Source organism: Anomalospiza imberbis, chromosome 5 (genome assembly GCF_031753505.1).
Source record: "Anomalospiza imberbis isolate Cuckoo-Finch-1a 21T00152 chromosome 5, ASM3175350v1, whole genome shotgun sequence".
Taxonomy (NCBI): domain Eukaryota; kingdom Metazoa; phylum Chordata; class Aves; order Passeriformes; family Viduidae; genus Anomalospiza; species Anomalospiza imberbis.
The window spans coordinates 27,959,534-27,979,918 of record NC_089685.1 but is presented as its reverse complement, the minus strand read 5'-3'; the positions used below and the strand labels follow the sequence as shown (position 1 = coordinate 27,979,918).

Below are 20,385 nucleotides of genomic sequence, written 5' to 3'. Positions count from 1 at the left end.
ACAGCTGTAGAGTGAATGCAATCCAAATATTCATATCAAAAGCAGCAGAAGTAAGCATCTATGGAACCAAAATGGCAAATAGAGACAACAACACATTAATATAAAAATTCAGAGAGCATAGGGACTTGAACCATTCAAACCAACTGTGTTTTTTCATAGTCACAGGCAAAATAAAACACAAAGTTAAAAAGAGACCTGACACTGAAGTGGTACTCTGAAAATGATGAGATACTGTATCCTGGAAAGCAAGGATTTCAGGAAGGATTTAGAGATGGTGCTGGACAAACAAGAACATAATTTCAGAGCTCCATGAAAGGTAATAAATGTCTAATGAAAGCCTTTTATGAATAATGCTGGAAGTAGTTAAGTGTAGGGAGGCAAGAATATCTCTGCAGACAGCTGAGTTGACCACAGTGCATATATAGTATCTACAGTCTTAAAGGAAGTATCAGAAGCTGGAGAGGTGAAGAAAAGAGTTGATGAAATTATTTAAGACCTGATGGCAATGTAATTGAGGAGAAATTCAAGGCACACAGTGTTTTAAACATTTGATTGGTCGCTCTGCTAGTATAGATAAATTTCTTAATGGGAACAATGTACTAGACACAAAAAGACTCTTTAATCTAACAACAGCTACAAAAGGAAACAACACTTAGACACCAAAGCCAGAAAAACACAGATAAAAAAATGAGGCAAAAAATGTCAACTGTGCAGATGTTCATTAGAACAAAATACACACAAAATACAAACTTCATACAAACAAAAATGGCATACTCATAAGCTCACACCAGATGATATAAGCTGTATATATTATTAAAAACCTGCAGATGGGAGGTCCACTCCTTCAGGCATGGGCAGCTTCACAGTAGCTGCCTCACAGTAATATGGCACAAGCATTGTTCTTTCTAAAAAGCCACAATAATAATTGCATTGCTTCCGTGACAAGAGTGTTGTTGACATTTAATCCTTCCTAAAACCCAAGTTAATTTTTTAAATTAAAAAGACAAGAATACAATGAAAGTGATTGAATTATAACCTTGCAAAGACACTATCCAATTATTTGATATCTATTCATATGTTCTCTTTCATACCAAATAGTGCCAAGGAACTACTTAATATAAAAAACTAACAGGAAGGAGATGCACAGACCATGTCTGGACTTGTATTTATAGTCAACATTGAGCCCAATTTGAACTGTCCTAAGCCACGGTCCCTTCTCTTCTTTATCAATCATCCAGACCACACTGAATTAGAGCATTCATTTTTCATTGCTTATTTATCATTTTTATGCCACAGATCCCCTTTTCACTGAGATGTGGAACTTCCCTGGCAAGTGGTCTGGGGATCACTGCGGACCACTCCTTTTCTCTATTATTTTCCTTTTAGTGACAGTTGACAGAGGAATGAGATAGAGGCAGAAGCTGTTAAGAACTATGGGGTTATTGCAAGATGACACCTAGATCCTGAGGTCTCCACCATGTAGTTATGCTTGTAGGACACTAATAGAAGTGGCAGCCTAACTGGGGACCCCAGTAAAAGCACTCTGGTATTTGGAAGATTGGCAGTGCTTCTAGGATTGAGCTACACTGCTACAGAAGTGTCCTGTGTGTGCTAAGAGTCCTCAAAAATGTTTTAAGATATACTCTTATTCTCAGTGCAGTCACTCCTGAAGGGCTACCTTTCCCATCTTGAATGTGCCCATCTCTCAATAGCATGTAAGAGAAAACACTCAGTCCAAAATTTCCAAGAGGTGTGGCAAAGAAAAAGGGAAGTTATCTGCTCACCTGAAATTTTTATTTGGGCTACCTCTCCATCTCCTCCTTCACTGTGTGCTCGCACTTCAACAACATATTCGCCATCACTGGGGACTGGGACCTCTATCGTGTGCTTTCCAGTGGAAAATAACTTGCCTTCATGCTGTCCATCTGGCCTATAAAGTACCTAGGGAAGTCATGGTAAATATAGTTATTGAAATGTTACATTTCCATGAAGATATATTTCTGTATATACAATGTGTCAATGAAAAAGTATTAGTTTTTTATTCATATGAAACATTATATATACAGACATACACACATATATATATAAACATAGTGGCTAATACTATTTTTTCCATATTTACACAAGGTGAATTTAGACAGGATGTCTTCTCATTTTCTGTTACAAAATGTTGCCACCTTTTGAAAAATAATTTTAGCACTAACACTCAAGTAATTAAGTGATGAAGAATAACAATGCAGGGTGGCATTGTTATTGAGAATAAAAATATGAGAACTCGGCTGGGTTTTCTGACATAAAATTTACAACCATTTTCATAAATGAGACAATTATCAATTTTATTATTAACTGTCAATGATGCTAAATTATTGCAAATGGGGTACATGTCTTGTGGGACCTTTAGAAAATATCCCATTTATTTCTGAAATAATCTCTGTGAAACACTATTAGCAATTCCCAGGAAAGAGTTCAACTCCTCAATCAAATATGCAAATGAAGAATTTGATACTAATTTTCTTACTACCAAGCAAGCAGCAACATTAAACAGGAATTGATAGCTGAAGTTTTCTATAGGCCCTATAGTCAGTATATACACTTGCTGTGTTACAGAGTAACTGTATCTAATGATGGTAGAGAGGTCCCTTCCCTTCACCTACCTTCCCAGACTTTAAAAACTCATTTTTCAGGAACTGTAACCCCCATGGAGATGGGAAAGGATAACTGGAACAAGGTATACTGATAAAATAAAAAACTGTGAAGTGTATAACTTTTCTATGCATTATTTTAAGCCAGCAGGGAATAAATGTGATCATGTGGAAAATGAGGTTGCTGCAGTCACTGCTATGAACTTTCCCATAATATGGTTTACCACGCGAACGAATTTCAGTGCCCCAATATTTTCTCATCATATTGTCTAAGTCCCTAGACCTACTGGATGGTTGCAATTGCTGACCATGATACCTTTCTCTTCAGCATTCAAGTACGTGTAAGTCTGATTACGTACAAAGATTCAGCACTGTCTATAAAATGCATTACACAAAGCATACATAAAGATTAAAGATATTTTCAGATATCATACTTTGTATCCTTCAACGGCAGACTCATTTGACATTGCCTTCACGTGATCCCAAGTGATGATGTACCTTGAACCAGATCTTACAGAACTGATAATTCTTGGCCGTTGGCTTGGAGCTGAAAAGCAACATATGTATAATGTACACATAAATGAGATTTCATAAACGTTCAATGATGTTTTTATTAAGACATGTAAAAATGTGAAAATGGAAATTAGGCTGCCATATATATGAGCAAGGGATAGTCTCCTTCCTGGAATGAACTGCTACAGCTCCAGCCATGCAATTTTGGATGGCTTTGTGCAGTGGCTGCATTGTGGATCTGCCTTTCTGTGTTGCCAGAATGGAAGTGGCCAACATTACCCTTCACTGTTTTGCTGACCACCAGTGTTTGCTAGCATGCAACTACCTTCAGAACCTCCCAGAAATGTGGTGCAAATCATATTTATTCACTGAGATCAAATATTCAATCAACTATTTACAGCCATTTCTACATCATTTAACTCAGATCAGCAGAAATAACAGTACCCCACTGCAGAAACCAGTAATTGTAACTTCCATAGTGAGCTTATAAAATGGACTCTTATTAATGAATCCTGCAGGTGCAAGTTGCACAATACACTACTTACTGACAGAAATCCTCAAATTAGTTGTATGCATTTTTAGCCCAGATAATTGTGTTTTAAATACACAAGATGCTTTTTTTACATTGCTCAGTCAATGCTAGTGCTATAGATATCCTCATTGAGTCAGAAGCAATATTCAAAAACCTGTTATGGTATGTTAATTCTAGAGTGAGATTGAGATCACCCACTTCTCAAGGCTGCCTGAATCTGCTGCTCTGCTGCTGATGAAAATGGCAGCTGGTCACATTTCAATCATCATTGACCAAACGAAAAAGCAGTGTATAGATGCCTAAGTAATAGCTGGTCTCTACTGCTCATCATTTGGAATATTGTGTCCAGCTTTGGGATTCCCAATGCTTGAAAGACACTAGTAATCTGGAGTGAGTTCAACAGAGCAATACCAACCTGATGGGGATCTGGAACACTTGATTTGTGAAGGAGGGTGGAAGAGCTGCACTTGTTCACCCTGGAGGTGAGACAGTTTTGGAGGGGACCTAAGAGTGCCCTGTCCTAGCAGGGAGTTTATCAAAAAGGATCCAAGCTCTTGGATGGCATGGCAGGAGGACGAGTAACAAAAACACACATTATTGATAAAGAATCTCAGACTAGATGCTCAGAATAAGTCAGGGACCGGAATACACTTCTCAGAGAGGTTGTGCAGTCTCTATCTCTTTAGGTTTTCAAGGTCCAGCTGGACAAAGCCCTGAGAAACTCGATCTGAGCTTTCAGATGACCTTCCTTTGAGCCTATAATCTTAGCCTCTTTACTGCCTTTTGTAAGATATCCCCATTATACATGGCAACAAGAGAGGAAGGAGAATTTTAGCAGAAATTTTCATACTAAGAAGCAATACCACATGAGAGAACATTTGGTATATGAATGAGAAGCCATGTTTGAAAACATGATGGACATGACTATACTTGACCTAATGTTCCATTTACTTACGTGCTTTCCTCGTAACAACATCAATGGTGCTGCTGGGAGGTCCGTAGCCTGCACTATTGAAGGCAGACACATCCACATGGTAGCGAGTGTTAGGCTTCAGGTTTTCCAGTTTGGTTGAATACTCTTGATTGCTCACCTGTACCCGCTGTGCAGCTGCTTCTTTATCATGAGCAGCCCAGTAACGAATCTGTAAGCATGGCAATTGGAGGATTAAATTTAAGATATTTAATCATAAAGAAATGTTAAAAAACGGATGCATTTCTATACTATATATTCAGATATAAGCCAGCTAGAAGAAATCTAATAGCAATAGCATTGAATTCCTTCTACAGGTTGTAATTTTAACCAAGTTGTATATAGGCATAAAGAAACAGAAATAAATGTAGAATGCATTATTAAACTTTTCTCACAGTGGTTTAACTTGCTCCCAGCTAAGTCACTGGGAGCTGGATAATGCCTTCAAAGAACAAGACTTTTTTCTTCTTGCTCTTTTGTTTTTGCATTCTACTCTGAACTTCAGTACTATTTTCTTACAGTAGTAGAGACTAAACTCTGAGAATGTTTTTGGTGTGTTTTGTTTTGAATGTCTTACAAATTTAAGCCTTTTGTAATTCTATCTATGGAAAGCAAAGTATTCAATCATGTTAGCTGCATGTGTAGGTCTGGATAGCTGTATGTAACAATTTTCTAAAGTTTTTCAGCTAAACCCAATCAGGTTTCATAGCACAATATGGCATTTGTCAAAGTAGATGAAGTACATGAAAATACTTAAAATATGTGAAAAACATGACTGTAAGCTTGTAACACCTTAAAAACCAAAGCCAATTAAGAGTACACAGAAATTCCATTAGGTTTTTTTTTCTAAAGAACTTGTTCCATCCTACTTTAGTTCATTATGCATTACAAAGCACCAGGTGAAAACAGTGTAATTCCTATGGAGTGATGCCATTCCATAGGGTCCTATTCCGCATGGCCTTGTGAGATGCAAATGAGAATGAAACACCATCAGTCTCTGGGTTTTGTCTGGTTTATAACAATTTGCATAAGACTAAATTACTGCACAAACCTGAAAGAGCAGAAAGCCGTGCTCATTGCATTTTGATTCTGAGTGTTTTCACCCTCAGCTTCTGCCTGATTTCATAATGAATTTTGTGTATGCTACATGAGGGCGTTTTAAATTTTTTAGGAAGAAATTAATACTGTTGGTAAATTCAGGCTCTAGGAAAAATCTTACTTTGTAAGACATTATTGGTATCCTGTCTTCTTGTCTTTTAAATAGTAAGCACTTTAACCTTCTGTTCTGACATTAGTTGTCCATGAAAACTTCATTTAAGAAACGGGTTAGAAGAACTGATAGTCTGTTAAAGTGTTAATATCACAAGTTCTCTTCTTTACAAGTTGTGGGTTCAACCCTTGTTTGGTGAGGCTTTATTTTCTCTCATTTAAATTTAAATTACAATACTTAAAAAAATATTGCTTTCTTTTATCTTAGAACACATGCTGCAGTTGAATAAGGAGAAATGCAGGGGATTTAGCAGGGGATTTCTCTTTACTTACTTCAAATGTCTTTGGACATGAGAACAGTATCACAACACAGAGATTACTGTCAACTAAATACTTCTTGGAACTTGTCTCTTGTCAATGTTTTTTGCCACAGTCCTTCTCACCAGTGTTACAGGTTACTCACTCTGATTACTATAAATCTGACATCTTAGTGGTCTTTCTCACTCTTTCCTGCTGCAGGGAGAATCACACTGTCCCTGCAGACCAAACTGGATTTGCTTTTTAAGTTCAGCATGCACACCTGATTTCCAGCAGGCACAAAAATATAATCTTCAGTTCTATAAATCTATGTCCTGCATTTTGTTCAGAAAGTATCATCCACTAGCATTCCTAAACATCAGTTTGCTGTAATTTAGGCAGTCACACATAAAATTCCTACTATAAATGTGCCTATTTTCCCAAGTAAACAGCCTTTACCCTAAAATGAGGCCTCTGCACCCAGTCTGTTCTGCAGGCTTCAGCAAGAGAGTGGCAACCTCCACCAGATGAATGGTTTCAAACTGGCATGGATCTGAAACTGTGACAGCCATTTCACCTGAAGGTCTGATAGTTATCGTCAAGTCACAGTTTCTTTTGTATGATTATAATTAACATACTGTTGTAGATAAGCAGGTCTCATTGAATGCAACCAGCTGAACACCATAAGGTGTTAACTGCAAGTGGCTGACTCAGGTGAGAGAGGGCGTGTACATCAGCAGCTAGAGAACGTCATGTCTATCTCTAAGTTCAAACAAGTTTCTAGCCTGCAGCAAAAGAATGTCTGTAAAGTTCTAGGTGGCCAGAAGTTTATTAACCATGACAGGACCAATAGTAGCCTTGTTGTTGATTTTAGCTGGCCATTGGAAAATAATTTTTTTTCTATGATCTATTATGTTAATTAAGTAACAGCTTTATCTAAAGATAGAAAACACACTTTATATGAAGCTTTTATTAATCATGTGGCATATTCTGGAAGCCTTTGAATTCCTCTGCCTTGCAAAGCTTCCAACAATCTTAATGTTCATTTGCAGTACAGGAAGGCTAATGGTGTAATACAAGAGTAACACAGAGCATCAAACAAGACAAACGAGAACAATGAATAAAAATGCAAACTTCTTCATGGAGAACATACTACATTTCAAACAGAAGTCATACAATTTTAAAATTAAATAAAATTTAAATCCCAAATACAATAGTTCTTCGCTACAATATTGTGGACTTTAGTCCTATACTGTGTGACCTATATGTCATGAACACAGAAAGTGCTTCTCTAATACACAGCCATATTTACATATTCGGAACATTGTAACAACTCCTGGAAAAGAAAAAACAACATTACTTCCCTGAGAGCTAAGAAAACTACTGTCTTCTTTATACTGTTCCTACATTTTTCACTTTATTTTTAAATAATTTCAAACTTTTTTGAAATAATTTGGAAATTTCTTTCTTGCCTTTGGAATTATATGGCACATTGCTTCAAGGGGTCACATTTCCCCACTCTACTGAGTAGCCTCTCTTTTTTTTTTAAGAGCTAATATAGTGGCCCCAGACAGCCTTCTTATTCCTGGTGCTCTGCATTTACTTTGCTAGGGTAATCCATAGGCAATGAATACCCAGAGGACACAGAAGGGGATTTCAACCAAGCTCTACAGTTTTTGTGGGAAATCAGCCAATTGTGATTTGTATGAAGGAATCCCTTAGCCATCGTGAATTAGTGCAGCCCTCTGTGTTACAATCAGGGGAAAACCTGTCCTTCATGGTCTTCTCTATTCAAACTTTAATATACTGAAACTGTTTCTGCAAATGTCATGAAACAGAAGCTTCCATATTCTTGAAAGTTCTACATAGGACTGACACAAAACCATACTTTACTAATATTGAGAAAGAATGCTAATAGCATATTTCAGTCTAGAAGAGACAATGATGGTGAGTAGTGATAAATTTGTTTAATAAAATAAACCTACATCTATCGCATAGAAGCAGTGCGAAATACGGATAGTGTCACCGGTGCTGCATACACTGCAGAGATGTGGCTGTTAGCAGTCTATTGTAAGAATTCATCAATCTTAAATTCTCTATATGGATGGAGATAGTTTTCATACCTTATCTCTTCTTTAAGTGTGAGCTGAGGATACTCCTCTGTAATGGCAAAATATATCAGCTCACACTCAACACCATGGGGGCAGTCATCCTGACAGTATGCATTAGTGTCAGGAAAATCTGACTCCTCCTGGTGTAAGAAGCATTGTGTCACAGGTGAAATACCTCAGGTTCTTTGCTCAGGGCACTCCCACCTCTTAAACTCTAGCATTCAAAAGTCAATTATGCAATTTTCAAGAAATAATAAAGACCAAAAGGAAACTGAGAAGGTGCTCTGGTGAATGATGGTTTCTATTAACCTGCATTACACCTGAGCAGTAATTTAAAGGTAACTATTTATCAGTGCCAATAGTCTTCCAGAGATAGTCACTAGAATTTCATAATGCACTTTGAATATGCCTTCCACCACAATTTTTATTGCAACTTCACATATGCTATCTGTGGTCTTAACCTTCCAGATCAACCCTCCCCTATTTTTGCCCTGTCCTGCTCTTTCAGGACTCATAGGGGTTCCCTGATCTTCTGGAACACAAGTTTTTCTTTTTATTCTCAGTGAAGAAGCATGGGCTTTCCTTTTGCTGTCTTCCCCTCTACTAGAATGAGACTGGTGACTGCCCTGGGGAAAAGGTGTTAATTTCAGAATTAACACCTTATTGAGCATTTTGGGGCAGTAATTTGGGACTACCAGTCTGCTTATCATCAAGCCAGATGGATTTTTTTACATAGTCCTGATAACCAGAAGAGTGTCTTAGAAAAAGAGGAAAAAAAAAAAGATGAAATTTATATTCTAAAGTAGCTCCTCACTGTACATGTACAAGCCAGTCAGTTCATGCTGGATTTGTGAAAGTGTATTTCTCCACAAATAGGTGCATAAAATTACACTACAGCTAACAAAACCAGGCCACACCCCAAACATCCATAGTCTATGTAGCAGATGGTCCCTTCCCAGGATAGCTCACCTTTCTAACAGTTATTCTTTTTTCAGCCCAAAGATCCCCTACATTTCTTTCTGATTTTTTTCCTTTTTTTCTACTGACTGTTCCATTCATCCTGGGCTTTCCTGCTAAATCCTCTCTCCTCCCTTCTTCCCCTGATGTCCCCTGCTACAACTCAGATGTCTTTATGTCAAATAAGGTAAAATTTAAAAAAATGGCCAAACATGGCCATTAGGCCTATAGGCATGTTCTACTACCATGTTCTTTCCACATTTATCTTTGCCCCTCCTGCTTTACTACCCTATTCCCTACTACAACTCTAAACATCCACCTTCACGGTCTGTCACAATTGTAATCCCAGCTTCTATGAGCACTCCTTTTTGCTGTTCTATCCACCAGAGAGAACAGCTGCCACTCTCCAGCAGCTGTCACTCTCCACATTCCCAGAAGTCCCCTGTATGTGCCTGCCAAGTGTGTGTTCTGCATGTGAACACTTCCAGTTTCTGGGCAGACTTTCCAGCCTGGGCGTGCAATGCTGCTACAGGGCTGTCCAGGCACAGCTCACAGATCTCAGCTATGACCATCAATTTGTCCATCCTAGTCTAACTGCAAAATCCCTATAAGACACCAAACCAGTGGGCTGCCTTAGTAAGTCAGGAGTTGCCACTGATATTAGTGTCTTAATTTTAAACCCCTGTTTGAATTTAAGTGCCCTCTGTTTGTAATTTTAAGACTTTATGTCTGTACTGTCAACCTTTATATGGGACACTATTCTTGTTACAGTATCACAAAAGTTTTACATAAATCTCATGGAGACAGAAACAGAGATCAGGAAATAAAAAAACCAAAGTATCCCTTATTTATTCATAGATTTAATTTTAAAAATACATTCCATGAGATTACTACTCATTTCTATGTCCTTATTTTGTAACATAGAGGAAATCTTCAAGTAGCTGAAAACTTAAATCCCAAGGTAAGTCACTAACAAACTAAAGACCCAGACCCCTATTTTGGGTTGCAGCCAAAGTAAGCAGATTGTACACTGCAGAGTTTGCCAGCATCCACTGTGTATGGATGATGTTAAGACTTCCCCTGCTAGAGTACTACATGGCCACTTCTCATTGCACCCAGCCGGTGGCTGTTGTCACCTCTGCAGAAGGACAAAAACAATTTTCACTAGTAATACCATGGAGATGGACCAGATGGAACATGCCTCGAAGCTCTTTTTTATGCAGAGAATAGAAACCATCAAGAAAACATCACTGTCTTGCACAATAGCAGTGTCTCTGTTATACTGGATTTTGACATTTCTCAAGTAGTCCCATTTACTATAGGGTTTGTGGGTGAAATATAGTAATAACTGCTGTGATTTAGGTGGGACAGAGTTGGTTAAAATTTTGCATATGTGTTGGAATTTTAAAATTTAATTTCAAAATTTAATTTCAATGTTTTAAGTTATAGGTAGGCATTCAATTACATAAAAGACACAATGTTCTTTCATGAAATAATGGTGCCTTTTGTTAGTTGAAAAGTGAAAACATACATTTATTAATCTATTTTAGTAATGAAGTACATAACACCAAAAATAACCTGTTTCTCAAGATGTAAAATCTGCATGGAACATGCTAACTAAAGAGAAGTGAACTCTAAGAGATGGAATGCCAGAGTAGGAATTATTGTTGGCTATAACTACTGACAGTAAATGAATAAATGGATTGACAGTGTCACTACTAAACTCACCTGATATCCCTCCACAGATTTATCAGAAACATGGTGCCAAGAAACAGACATTTCAGAAGATGACAAAACCTTTACACTCACATCTGTAGGTATTTCAGTTGGCGCTGGAAGATGAAACATACGTTAAACAATCTGGTCCTGTGGTAATGTTATACTTGATTACAGGGATTCTCCTCACTTCAGTATTTTATGTTATTTTCAGTATTTTATATAATTTTCCTGACATCACTGAGCTAAGTGTTAGTGTTTAATCTGGTTTTTCTTGAGTAAACTTCAAGTCCAGTGATGATCTGTAAGGAAAATGACTCTGTAAAAACAAAGCAATGATCCTTTTACTTGGCTCCGACTATGTATTTTTACGCTTCAAAAGATTTCTTGCTGAAATTTGTGTAAACTTAAAATAGCCTTTGATAAAGCCTTTGAAGCATCTGGTGATCTCTTACCAAATGGGACAGCAGCTCACATATTATATACATGAGATTTTTAAAGTTAGTTACACACAAATACTCACGTATGTTGCTTAGTCCTAATAATACAAATTTTTTGTGAGAACAGATATTAGATACACAGCTGTCCAGTGGCACATACAAACTTGAACATAGGTGTGAAATAATCTAAAGCCCCTTTCAGGAAGGCATACATCATAAGGTTGATTTTGTTTGCATTCTTAGTTCTGAACAGCAGACAAAATAGAGTACAGATCATCATAATGTGATAGACTTTTATCCAGGGCTTAGAATATTACAGTCTAGTTTAATTTCATTGCTGCTTGAATTTTAAATGAGGTAAGGAATAAAGAAAGGCATAAACTTAGCAATGTCTGTAAAAGATAAAGTTTTCCAAGTTAACAACAGTTCTCTGTCGTGAACCTTTTGAAACAAGTTGCAACAGACAGGCATGGCAGCCCTGGCTGAGGAAAGCTTTCATATACCTCACCTTCCAACTGGGCATCCAGTCAACTATGCATCAAAACAGCCACTGTTAAGAAAAAAATCACTAACATCTCTCATGAAAAGTATCCTAGGTAACAAAATAATCTTATATGCAAAGTTACCTTTTGTAATTGTCTTTCAATGGCTGTTAATAATGCAAATGTCTAATTAAAAAAAATTATACATTATTGCAAAATTGTTTTCACAGTGACAGGAATTTAGATAAGCAAGAGGCCTGTGCACTCATAACTAGCAATCATTACTCACTACTAGCAATGGCAGATATGACTAGCAGTTGTCAGACATGGAACTTGGCTTATTCTGTGGGAACACAGAAATTACCTAGTCACTGAAGGGAATAACAATGCCCACAATTACAAGTAGAGAAACTTAGACCTATTATAGAATACACAACTTGGTGGAAAAGCTGCCACTGTATTTATGTATATATGGATATTTATACATATCTGTATGGAATATTGCATGACCATATTGCTTTAAGATTTCCCTAATACCTTTGAGAAGTTGTGTTATTTAACAGTAATAATATCACTTGCTGACTCAAAGGTACAGAAGTACAGGTGGAATAGTTGTGATCATCAAATCTATTCCCAAATCACTGTCAGACTCTTCTCTACTGTATCCATTACAGAACTTCCCAAAAAATTTCATTCTGAAAACTTTCGGCTGCCAGGGCTTTTGCTGATACAATACTCTAACAATATTTCATCTGCTCATGCTTGTTTATGAGCTGCAAATAATTTACATCCATATTTGTCATTTATGTTCTATAAATATTTTGCAGCCTCTCCTGAACCAGAAAGATGGCATCAGTTGCTTTCCTCCAGCCTTCTAATTCACCATTTCTACCAATAAAAGGAGAAATCACGTGATCATCACAATATATTCTCTTCACTGAAAATATAGTGGTCATCACACAATTATCTTCTAAGCAAAACTATACAAAGTTCAGGCTGGCAGCCAGAAAGCATGCCACAAGGTATGGAAGTGATTTTGTTCATGTTCTGATGCCAGGAGACAACTCTCTCCTCAATGCTCTTCAGAGTAACTTCCATTACATCTCTTGGAAAAATTCCTTCTAACCTGCCCTGAAGTTCCTGAATTGGATATAGGCAGTAGTAAGGGTCACAGCTCTGCACAGAAGCTGTGAGCCCTACTGGTAAGGTTTGTACTCTTGTGCTTGAAATTAAAAAAGTAGGTTCACTGAGCTTCTATTTCTTTTGCAGTCTGCATCTGGGATCATTTATGCACAAATGTTTTTTATCAGGTATCTGGACTTTGCTAAAGTCTGTGTCAGAACATCAGCAGCCACTCAAGTGACCCCTTTATCTGGAAGCTGGCACTACTGCACATTTGCTTTTCCTCTGTCTTTGTGAGCTACTAGGCTCTACCATGTCCCTGAATTTGGAAACCATACAAACACTTGCCACTCCTGGCATGGTATGGATAATCCTAACATAAACACATGGGAGCTTATCAGTCAGTTGTCGATAAAGTCTCTGAGGAAGGAGGGATACTTAAGTGTAATTTGACTGATATTGCTTTCATTACACCATAACTATTTACTAACATATTCATACAATTGCAAAAAAGCCCCCTCTGTGTTGTTGCAGCAGCTGTTGAAGATGATTTGCTAAGGTGGCCTTTCCTGAGAAAAAAGATTAGTATTATCCTCATCAGCCAGCTTGGTATTGAGGGCTCTTCAGTCTTTTTTCTGTGTGTGGCCGATTTGTGAGCAAAGTTCCCATTAGAGCTAATGGGAACCATGAACATAAATCTTCCATAAAGTACACAGAGTACAGAACAGAATCGGAAGTGTGAGAATGTGGCCCTGTTATCATACCCCTCCTCTGGGCTCTTTGGTCTACATCTATTGACTTTGTGGAGATTTTGCTCTATGGAAAGAAAAATACTAGCAGTTCTTTGGGTTTCTGGCAGAAATTAATAAACTGCATTTTTTAAGAACAAGCTTGAGTAATGATAATGCAATTTAAGAAGTTGTATATGTTTCTTCTGATTTAAGGTAAACTTTCTTCCAGTACTTTCTCTCTTCTGCTAAGTTTGGAAATGTCATTTAAACTTCAATCCTAAAGATCAGAGCATGTGAAACAATACAGTAAGAATTAAAAAAATATTTTAATGGAATGTGAAAGAGGTTTCTATTAAATTACTCACTTAATAGCTCTAATAGCTCTAACATGCAAACCAAAATAAAGAATGTAACAGGGATAATTTATATGAGACTCTAAACATGCTGGAAATGTAACTAGATACAACTGAACTATCATTCCTTCACAATTTTGGGCTTAATTCTGATACTGATCTACTAAAATACTAGGTTTTAGTGTGGTCTTTAAAGAAGAAACAAAATTAAGCCTATGTCAAATACATGTATTAAGATCACAAAGACACTGCTGAATAAAGATCTAAATGTTTTAGGCAACTGCTGTGAAGAGAAGGAATTTCTTTTTCTATATTCTTAAATCTTTTAACAGGCTGTGTGAAGAACTTTGCATCCTGCTGTGTATTGCTTATTGCCAGCAAGTACAGCCAAGTGCTCTGCATCACACAGAAAACAGAAAGTGGAAGTTGGCTGTTCAGAACAAGTGTGTTGTGCAAGAAATGCACACCCTCCCTGCTGAAGATGTATCCTGCTATACAAATCAGTGTCAAAGACCAGGTTCTACTGCTGTTGGTAGTGCTGATCTGGATCCACAATGTAAAACTCATTAGGAACATTTACTCACCATCTTGTGCTGAATAAATGACAGCAGTGAGACTGAATGGCCCATCCCCTTTGTTGTTAAAAGCTTTCACTTTTACTTGATACTGAGTTGAAGGTGGCATTGATTCATCCTTGTGGACATATCGGCCAATTTCAGGATTAGTAACTGTAACTCTTCTCCATTCTTTCTCACCAAATGGCTTGAAGGCCACTATATAACCAAAGTTATTGCCATAGTGGTATTCTCTTGACAAAGGCTGTAGAGAAAAAAAAAAAAAAACACATTAATTTTTGCTAAACAGCTAGGTCTAGAATGAAATATAAATAATGCAGAAAGCCTTGATATGTATATTGTAAAAACACTGAACTCCATTTCATCCTGGTTTCCTTCAACAGCTTGCTTCCACTCCCTTTAAAAATAGGCCCTCTTAGATCTGCAGTATTAGTGTATTAGCTAGGAAAACATTTTAAGAACTTTTTCCTCATCTGAACTCCATGCAACACACATCATATTACCACCCACAGCAAGAAACCAAGAAAAATTGTGTAATAAAACAGCTGCAGCTAGCAAAAAAAAGACCTAAGGAATGATGTGTAATACAGCAGATATGTAATACAGATATATTATGCCAGTATGTATGTGTGGAGATAGATAATCTTGCAAAAGAACCACAGTGAAGAGAAATCCTATGTGGTTGGCCCAAATTATATTAATTTACTGAAAGTTTGTCACCTAGGCAGCTGGCACAGCTGATGACAAAAAATGGATACATTCAAAGAATGACTCATCCTGCCAATTTCCACTGATGATGGAAGGGATTCAGATGCTGATTTAGACTACCTACCTTCTAACTGGAAAATTTTTTAATGAAATGACTCCCACTTTGAATACAGGCATGAAAGGCACCTATCCAAAGTATTTCTTAAAACTACAGCTAATCTCCTATACCTAGGAATACTGGAAAATACAAAAGTAAGGAAGACAATCTGCCATAATGGATTTTTCGTCTTTTACCAATGCTTTACATTCAGTGATTCCCTTCTCAGTCCATGGAGCTTTTACCACAACTATTAGAACACTGCAACCAACCAGCCAAAATCACATCATTCATCTGTGCATCAGGAGGTTGACCAGAAGCATCCTTTGAAAATAAGCTTTCTGCATCACCTTTTCCCCTAATGGAAACCTCACAGAGATGAAATAGCTTATCTTGAGGCAAAGGTCTTGGAGTAGTGACACAGAGAGTAATTACTCTCTTTTGGTGTTTGTCTACTACTGCAGCACTTCGGCCAACATGTGTGGAGTTATTAGGAGCAAGGTTTTCTGAAACTTCTGTGTAGCTGATCTTCTGAATCTATCACTGTAACTAGCTGCTTAAAATAAACCAGAATTCGATCTCATATGCCAAAGTAAGCAGACTGGATGAGGCCCTAGCCTCAGAATGATTTTCAGCCAGAGCAAATTTTAGAAAACCAGGAATGGCACATAAAAATTATATTCTGAAAGGTTTTATATGAAATTTGAAAGCAGCTTTCCCTCCAATGGCCGCACATAATAAGTAGGTGTAAGTAGCTGAACAGGCTGTAGAATCCACTGAAAACTTTAAAAAAGAAAATGGGAGAGGGAAACACAAATGGGGAAAATGAGGAAGAATGGGCATGCCACTCCTAGCTCTCCTTCTCAGTTCCTCTTTCAAAACAAGTCTTAGAAGAGCTTTGATTGCATCTCTGGCTGTCTCATTCAACCTGGGCTTATGAATCATAGAAGAAGCTGAAAAGGGGCTGGCAGCAACATGTGAATCTGCCATACATTTTGTTCTCCTCTTCTTAATTAAGGACTATTTAGAGTAGCATATGCAAACGTCAGCACATTTGGGGGAATCAATATATATTTTTATCATAGCCTTACAGATACATTGTTGTCTGTCAGACTCCATGAACCTACAGTCTCTATTTAAAAACGCATGCTAGACATAGCATAGAAAATTCTTGGGAAATAAATGCTTGAAGCCATGCTCAATTTATCTCGCTAAAGGAGTTACTCAAAACAGCTGTGAAAAGCATAACATTAGATAAGAGAAATAATGAGAATATAAATCTGCCTGGCTGTATAGGAAATACTAAAGCAGTCTTGTACTTCTGCTCTTGCATTAGTCACTATTCTCCTGGTCATATTTGCTTTGTTTAGTTTGGTCACAGCCAAGTTATCACTGTATTGGAAATGCCATGAGTACCAGTCTGAATGCAAGAAGCATTCAGTAGTTTGTTAGAGCTTTTAGCAGAAAAGCTTGTGAAGTAAAATAATCTAAGTTTTCTGCACCTGTTCATTGCATGTGTTCTTTCGCTCTTCAAAAATAAACAGACCAGAATTAAGCCAATTAGGACATATTTACTTCCTAACATATTATTAGGGGAACTAAGATAAAGCCTTTCCAATATATTGTAACAGAACTGTGGACCTCCTTTTTCAGAAACTTATAAATATTTTCTTCACTGTTAAAATATTTAAGAAGGCTGAATAAATATTTTGTACTCAGTTAAGAAACAAAAAAAATAAAACCCAAAACAGCAAAAAAAAACCCAGCCAGGAAAGCACAAATCTGATAGCTCAAAGATATGGCTGGCTACTTCTATCATACTTGAGAACTTTGACAGATACATCAATCACAGATCACAGATCAATCCCAAGTAAAAAAAGAAGGAAATATGCATATGGATTAAATTCTACATATTCATAAGGAGACTCCCTATACAACAACATATGCAACTGAATTATGACACCTTTTCATTACTTCCCTAAAGAAAAAGAACTCTTCCTAGAAGCAATTCACCTGCTACCTATTAAATGAGTATTCCCCAAAAGACACAAATGGCATAATGTATCTCATAGCCCTAAAACAGTGAACAGAGAGGTCAACAGAAAACAGACTTGGTAAATTTTTCAACCATAACACAACCATCTTTCTTTGCCAGAGGTAATGCTTCTGTAACTCTTTTTCCTGGATACTGATAGGCTCTGACATGAATCCAACAATCTTTTTTTTTTTTTTTTAATTTCTTCTCCCTAGCTTCCCCAAATACCCTGCAGTAGATTTCAATTCTCTCTTTCATGCTACTTTTCCCTGTGCAACTTTATAAATCCTTATCCTTGCCTGTGCTGTGATTTGCTTTCCTCTTACCTTGGTGTATCCTTTCCCTTTACCTATATCCACAGTTTGGGTAAGTTTTCAAAACCATTAGAATGAAGACTGCTTTTAACGATGCATTATCATAGTCAGTATGTATTTCAATCTCTTTGTTTTAGAATGTTTTTGATGATATTTTAGAAATGTCCAACACAAACCCCTAAGGTACTCTCTTCCTCATTCCTTCTCATGTACTTTTTCATGAGAAAAGTCTGAAAAACTATATATTATATACAAATCTTGTTCTCACAAGACCCAGAGACAAACCATCCACAGGTTTCAGGAGGAGCAAGATCAGATATAAGATAGTACAGGTTTCATGCCATCTTGCATGCGCAATACTTACCATCCATGTTATTGTCAGCTCTCGATTGCTTCCACCCCCTCCTCCAACATCAGAAGGAGCCACATTAGGAGCTAGTGAAACAGAAGAGACAGAAAAATTACTACAAAGTATGCAGCAGACAGCTGCAAGGCCAATGAGCACACGTGGCACACACAATTAAAGTAATGATGGTGTGCAATCTGCCAAGACTAATGTATAGCTACAGCGTCAGGAAATGTGCCAGCTGTAACCATAGCTAGCAATCATTCTTCCTTCTCCCTGTATTATCTACAAATATTTAATTGAATATTCAGGAATGGAAAATTTCTTGTAAGTCTTAAGAAAAGTACACTGTGTATTGTTCTTGTGCTTTCTCAGGTGTTGGTATGCCAAGGACTCAATCACCGTGGACTTGCATGTGTAATTACCTCAACACACTATGATCAGTTACACCTACTTCAATGGATTTACTTGCCATGTGTAAGGTTAAACACATAGGTCCATCTTTGAAGCCCTGGCAACCTAATTGTATTCTATATTAGTGGCACATGTCTTCTTGATAGTCCTGTTCAGGATGGGTAGATTTAGCTAAGCAAAATTGGCACAGCACTTTATAATTTATTAATTGCATTTTATATTGATATTCTCTGTAATGAATATGATCTGTTGATCTACCATTAGTGCACAGCTGGGTGGTAAAGCAGGATACTTTCAAGGACTCCGTTATAAACCATTCCTATATTGTCATTTCTCTCAGACTCTGCACTGAGTGCAATGATTCTGTTGCTATCCTATGGTGTTTGTATATTTATCTGCTGTCACTCAATACGGACACACAATGTACCACTGAAAACTTGGGATATGATGACTTATCTACAGGGCATTAATTATGCCTCAGATGTGCATATATGAGCTACATGCCCTACCTAAATTAATGTGATCTTTGTGTAAAAAAAAATCTGATAGGATCAGGCATTTTCTCCACTAATCAGTGAAAGCTGTAAGTCATAGTGCTCAAGCACTATGTAAGATGTTTGCTGAGGCCTTCTCTGAGGGTCAGCTGAAGAGGAACACAAAGCAGAGCAGAACTAATGTTTTCAGACATGATAAAAATATGTTAAAATAAATTTGAAATTGAAATCAGCATTCAGTGCATAGTTTGCATTATTTATTTCTGTCCTTTCTGAAAACAAATTAGTGAAGATCAAGACTAAACATACATATGACAATTTGAGAGAAAGCTAGAGTTTGTTACTTGACCTTGTAGTCACACTATCTATTATAAATATATAGCTTTAGAGCTATGTTAGAAGCAGAGGGCTGCTAGAATGCTTAAGTAGTCAAAGAAGATAGGCTGCCAAAGAACTGAAAAAAACTGACTGTTTAAAGTCTAACAAGTCATTATCTTCAAAAGTATCATCCTCATTCTCTCAACCATTAAACTCAGGTTTCTCTCTCTGTTAAGACCAGGTAAACTAACTTAGACAACTATACTTAGACAATTACTCTAATGCACCCAGAAGCTAAAATACATAAAACCAGACCTTGAGCCATTGAATTTCAAGAAATCACCGTGAAATACTATTGATGAAGCAAGCTGTTTCATTAAAAATAAAAAAATTGCACAGTCTTAGCATGCTAATAAGTTACTGAAATTAGTTATCTACCTGAAGAGACACTTCAAAATTGAAAAATATGCTGACAACTTTTAAGTGTAACAGATATTATTTGTCACCCACATAGTACAAAAAAGAGACAGCACTGTTTGTTGCTGTCTAACACAGAAAATATTAACAATAACTACAATATGTGAACATGGCTTTTTGTTATTTACCTTTTTCAGAATTACATGAAAATGTACAGAGTTGTGCATACTGCTCCTGTAGTACCCTTGACATTGACAGTGCAACCTGAATCCTACTGTTGCTTATAACAAATTCCAGCTCCTGGCAGAAAACACACTTGGGTGCAGAAGTTAATCTGTAAACTGTAAATTATTTATGCCCTATTTTATCATGACAAGAAGTGCTGACTGATGCCTAAGAAGACTATACTACCATTTTGCATGGTTTGCCAAAAACTGTTGCACAATCTGCCAGAGCATGGTGCTGTGCCCAGGGAATCAGACAACAGACTAAACAGACCACTTCTTGCAAAAGAGGTACATCCTACTACAAAACTGGAAAGTATGCCGTTTTCGGGGAGGCTACAAAAATGCCATGAACGTGGCACACTGAA

At 37.1% G+C, this 20,385-nt stretch overlaps 1 protein-coding gene across 1 annotated transcript in view; it reads right to left on the bottom strand.

Moving 5' to 3' along the window:
• Positions 1–20,385, bottom strand: part of CNTN1 (contactin 1) — a 124,837-nt gene that overhangs the window by 10,687 nt on the left and 93,765 nt on the right. The window contains exons 17-22 of the mRNA XM_068189984.1: positions 18,169–18,239; positions 14,660–14,894; positions 10,960–11,063; positions 4,643–4,829; positions 3,077–3,189; positions 1,785–1,941 (exon numbers count right to left, since the gene is read on the bottom strand). Of these exons, the coding sequence (XP_068046085.1) occupies positions 1,785–1,941; positions 3,077–3,189; positions 4,643–4,829; positions 10,960–11,063; positions 14,660–14,894; positions 18,169–18,239 (867 nt within the window). The remainder of the gene's footprint in view (positions 1–1,784; positions 1,942–3,076; positions 3,190–4,642; positions 4,830–10,959; positions 11,064–14,659; positions 14,895–18,168; positions 18,240–20,385) is intronic.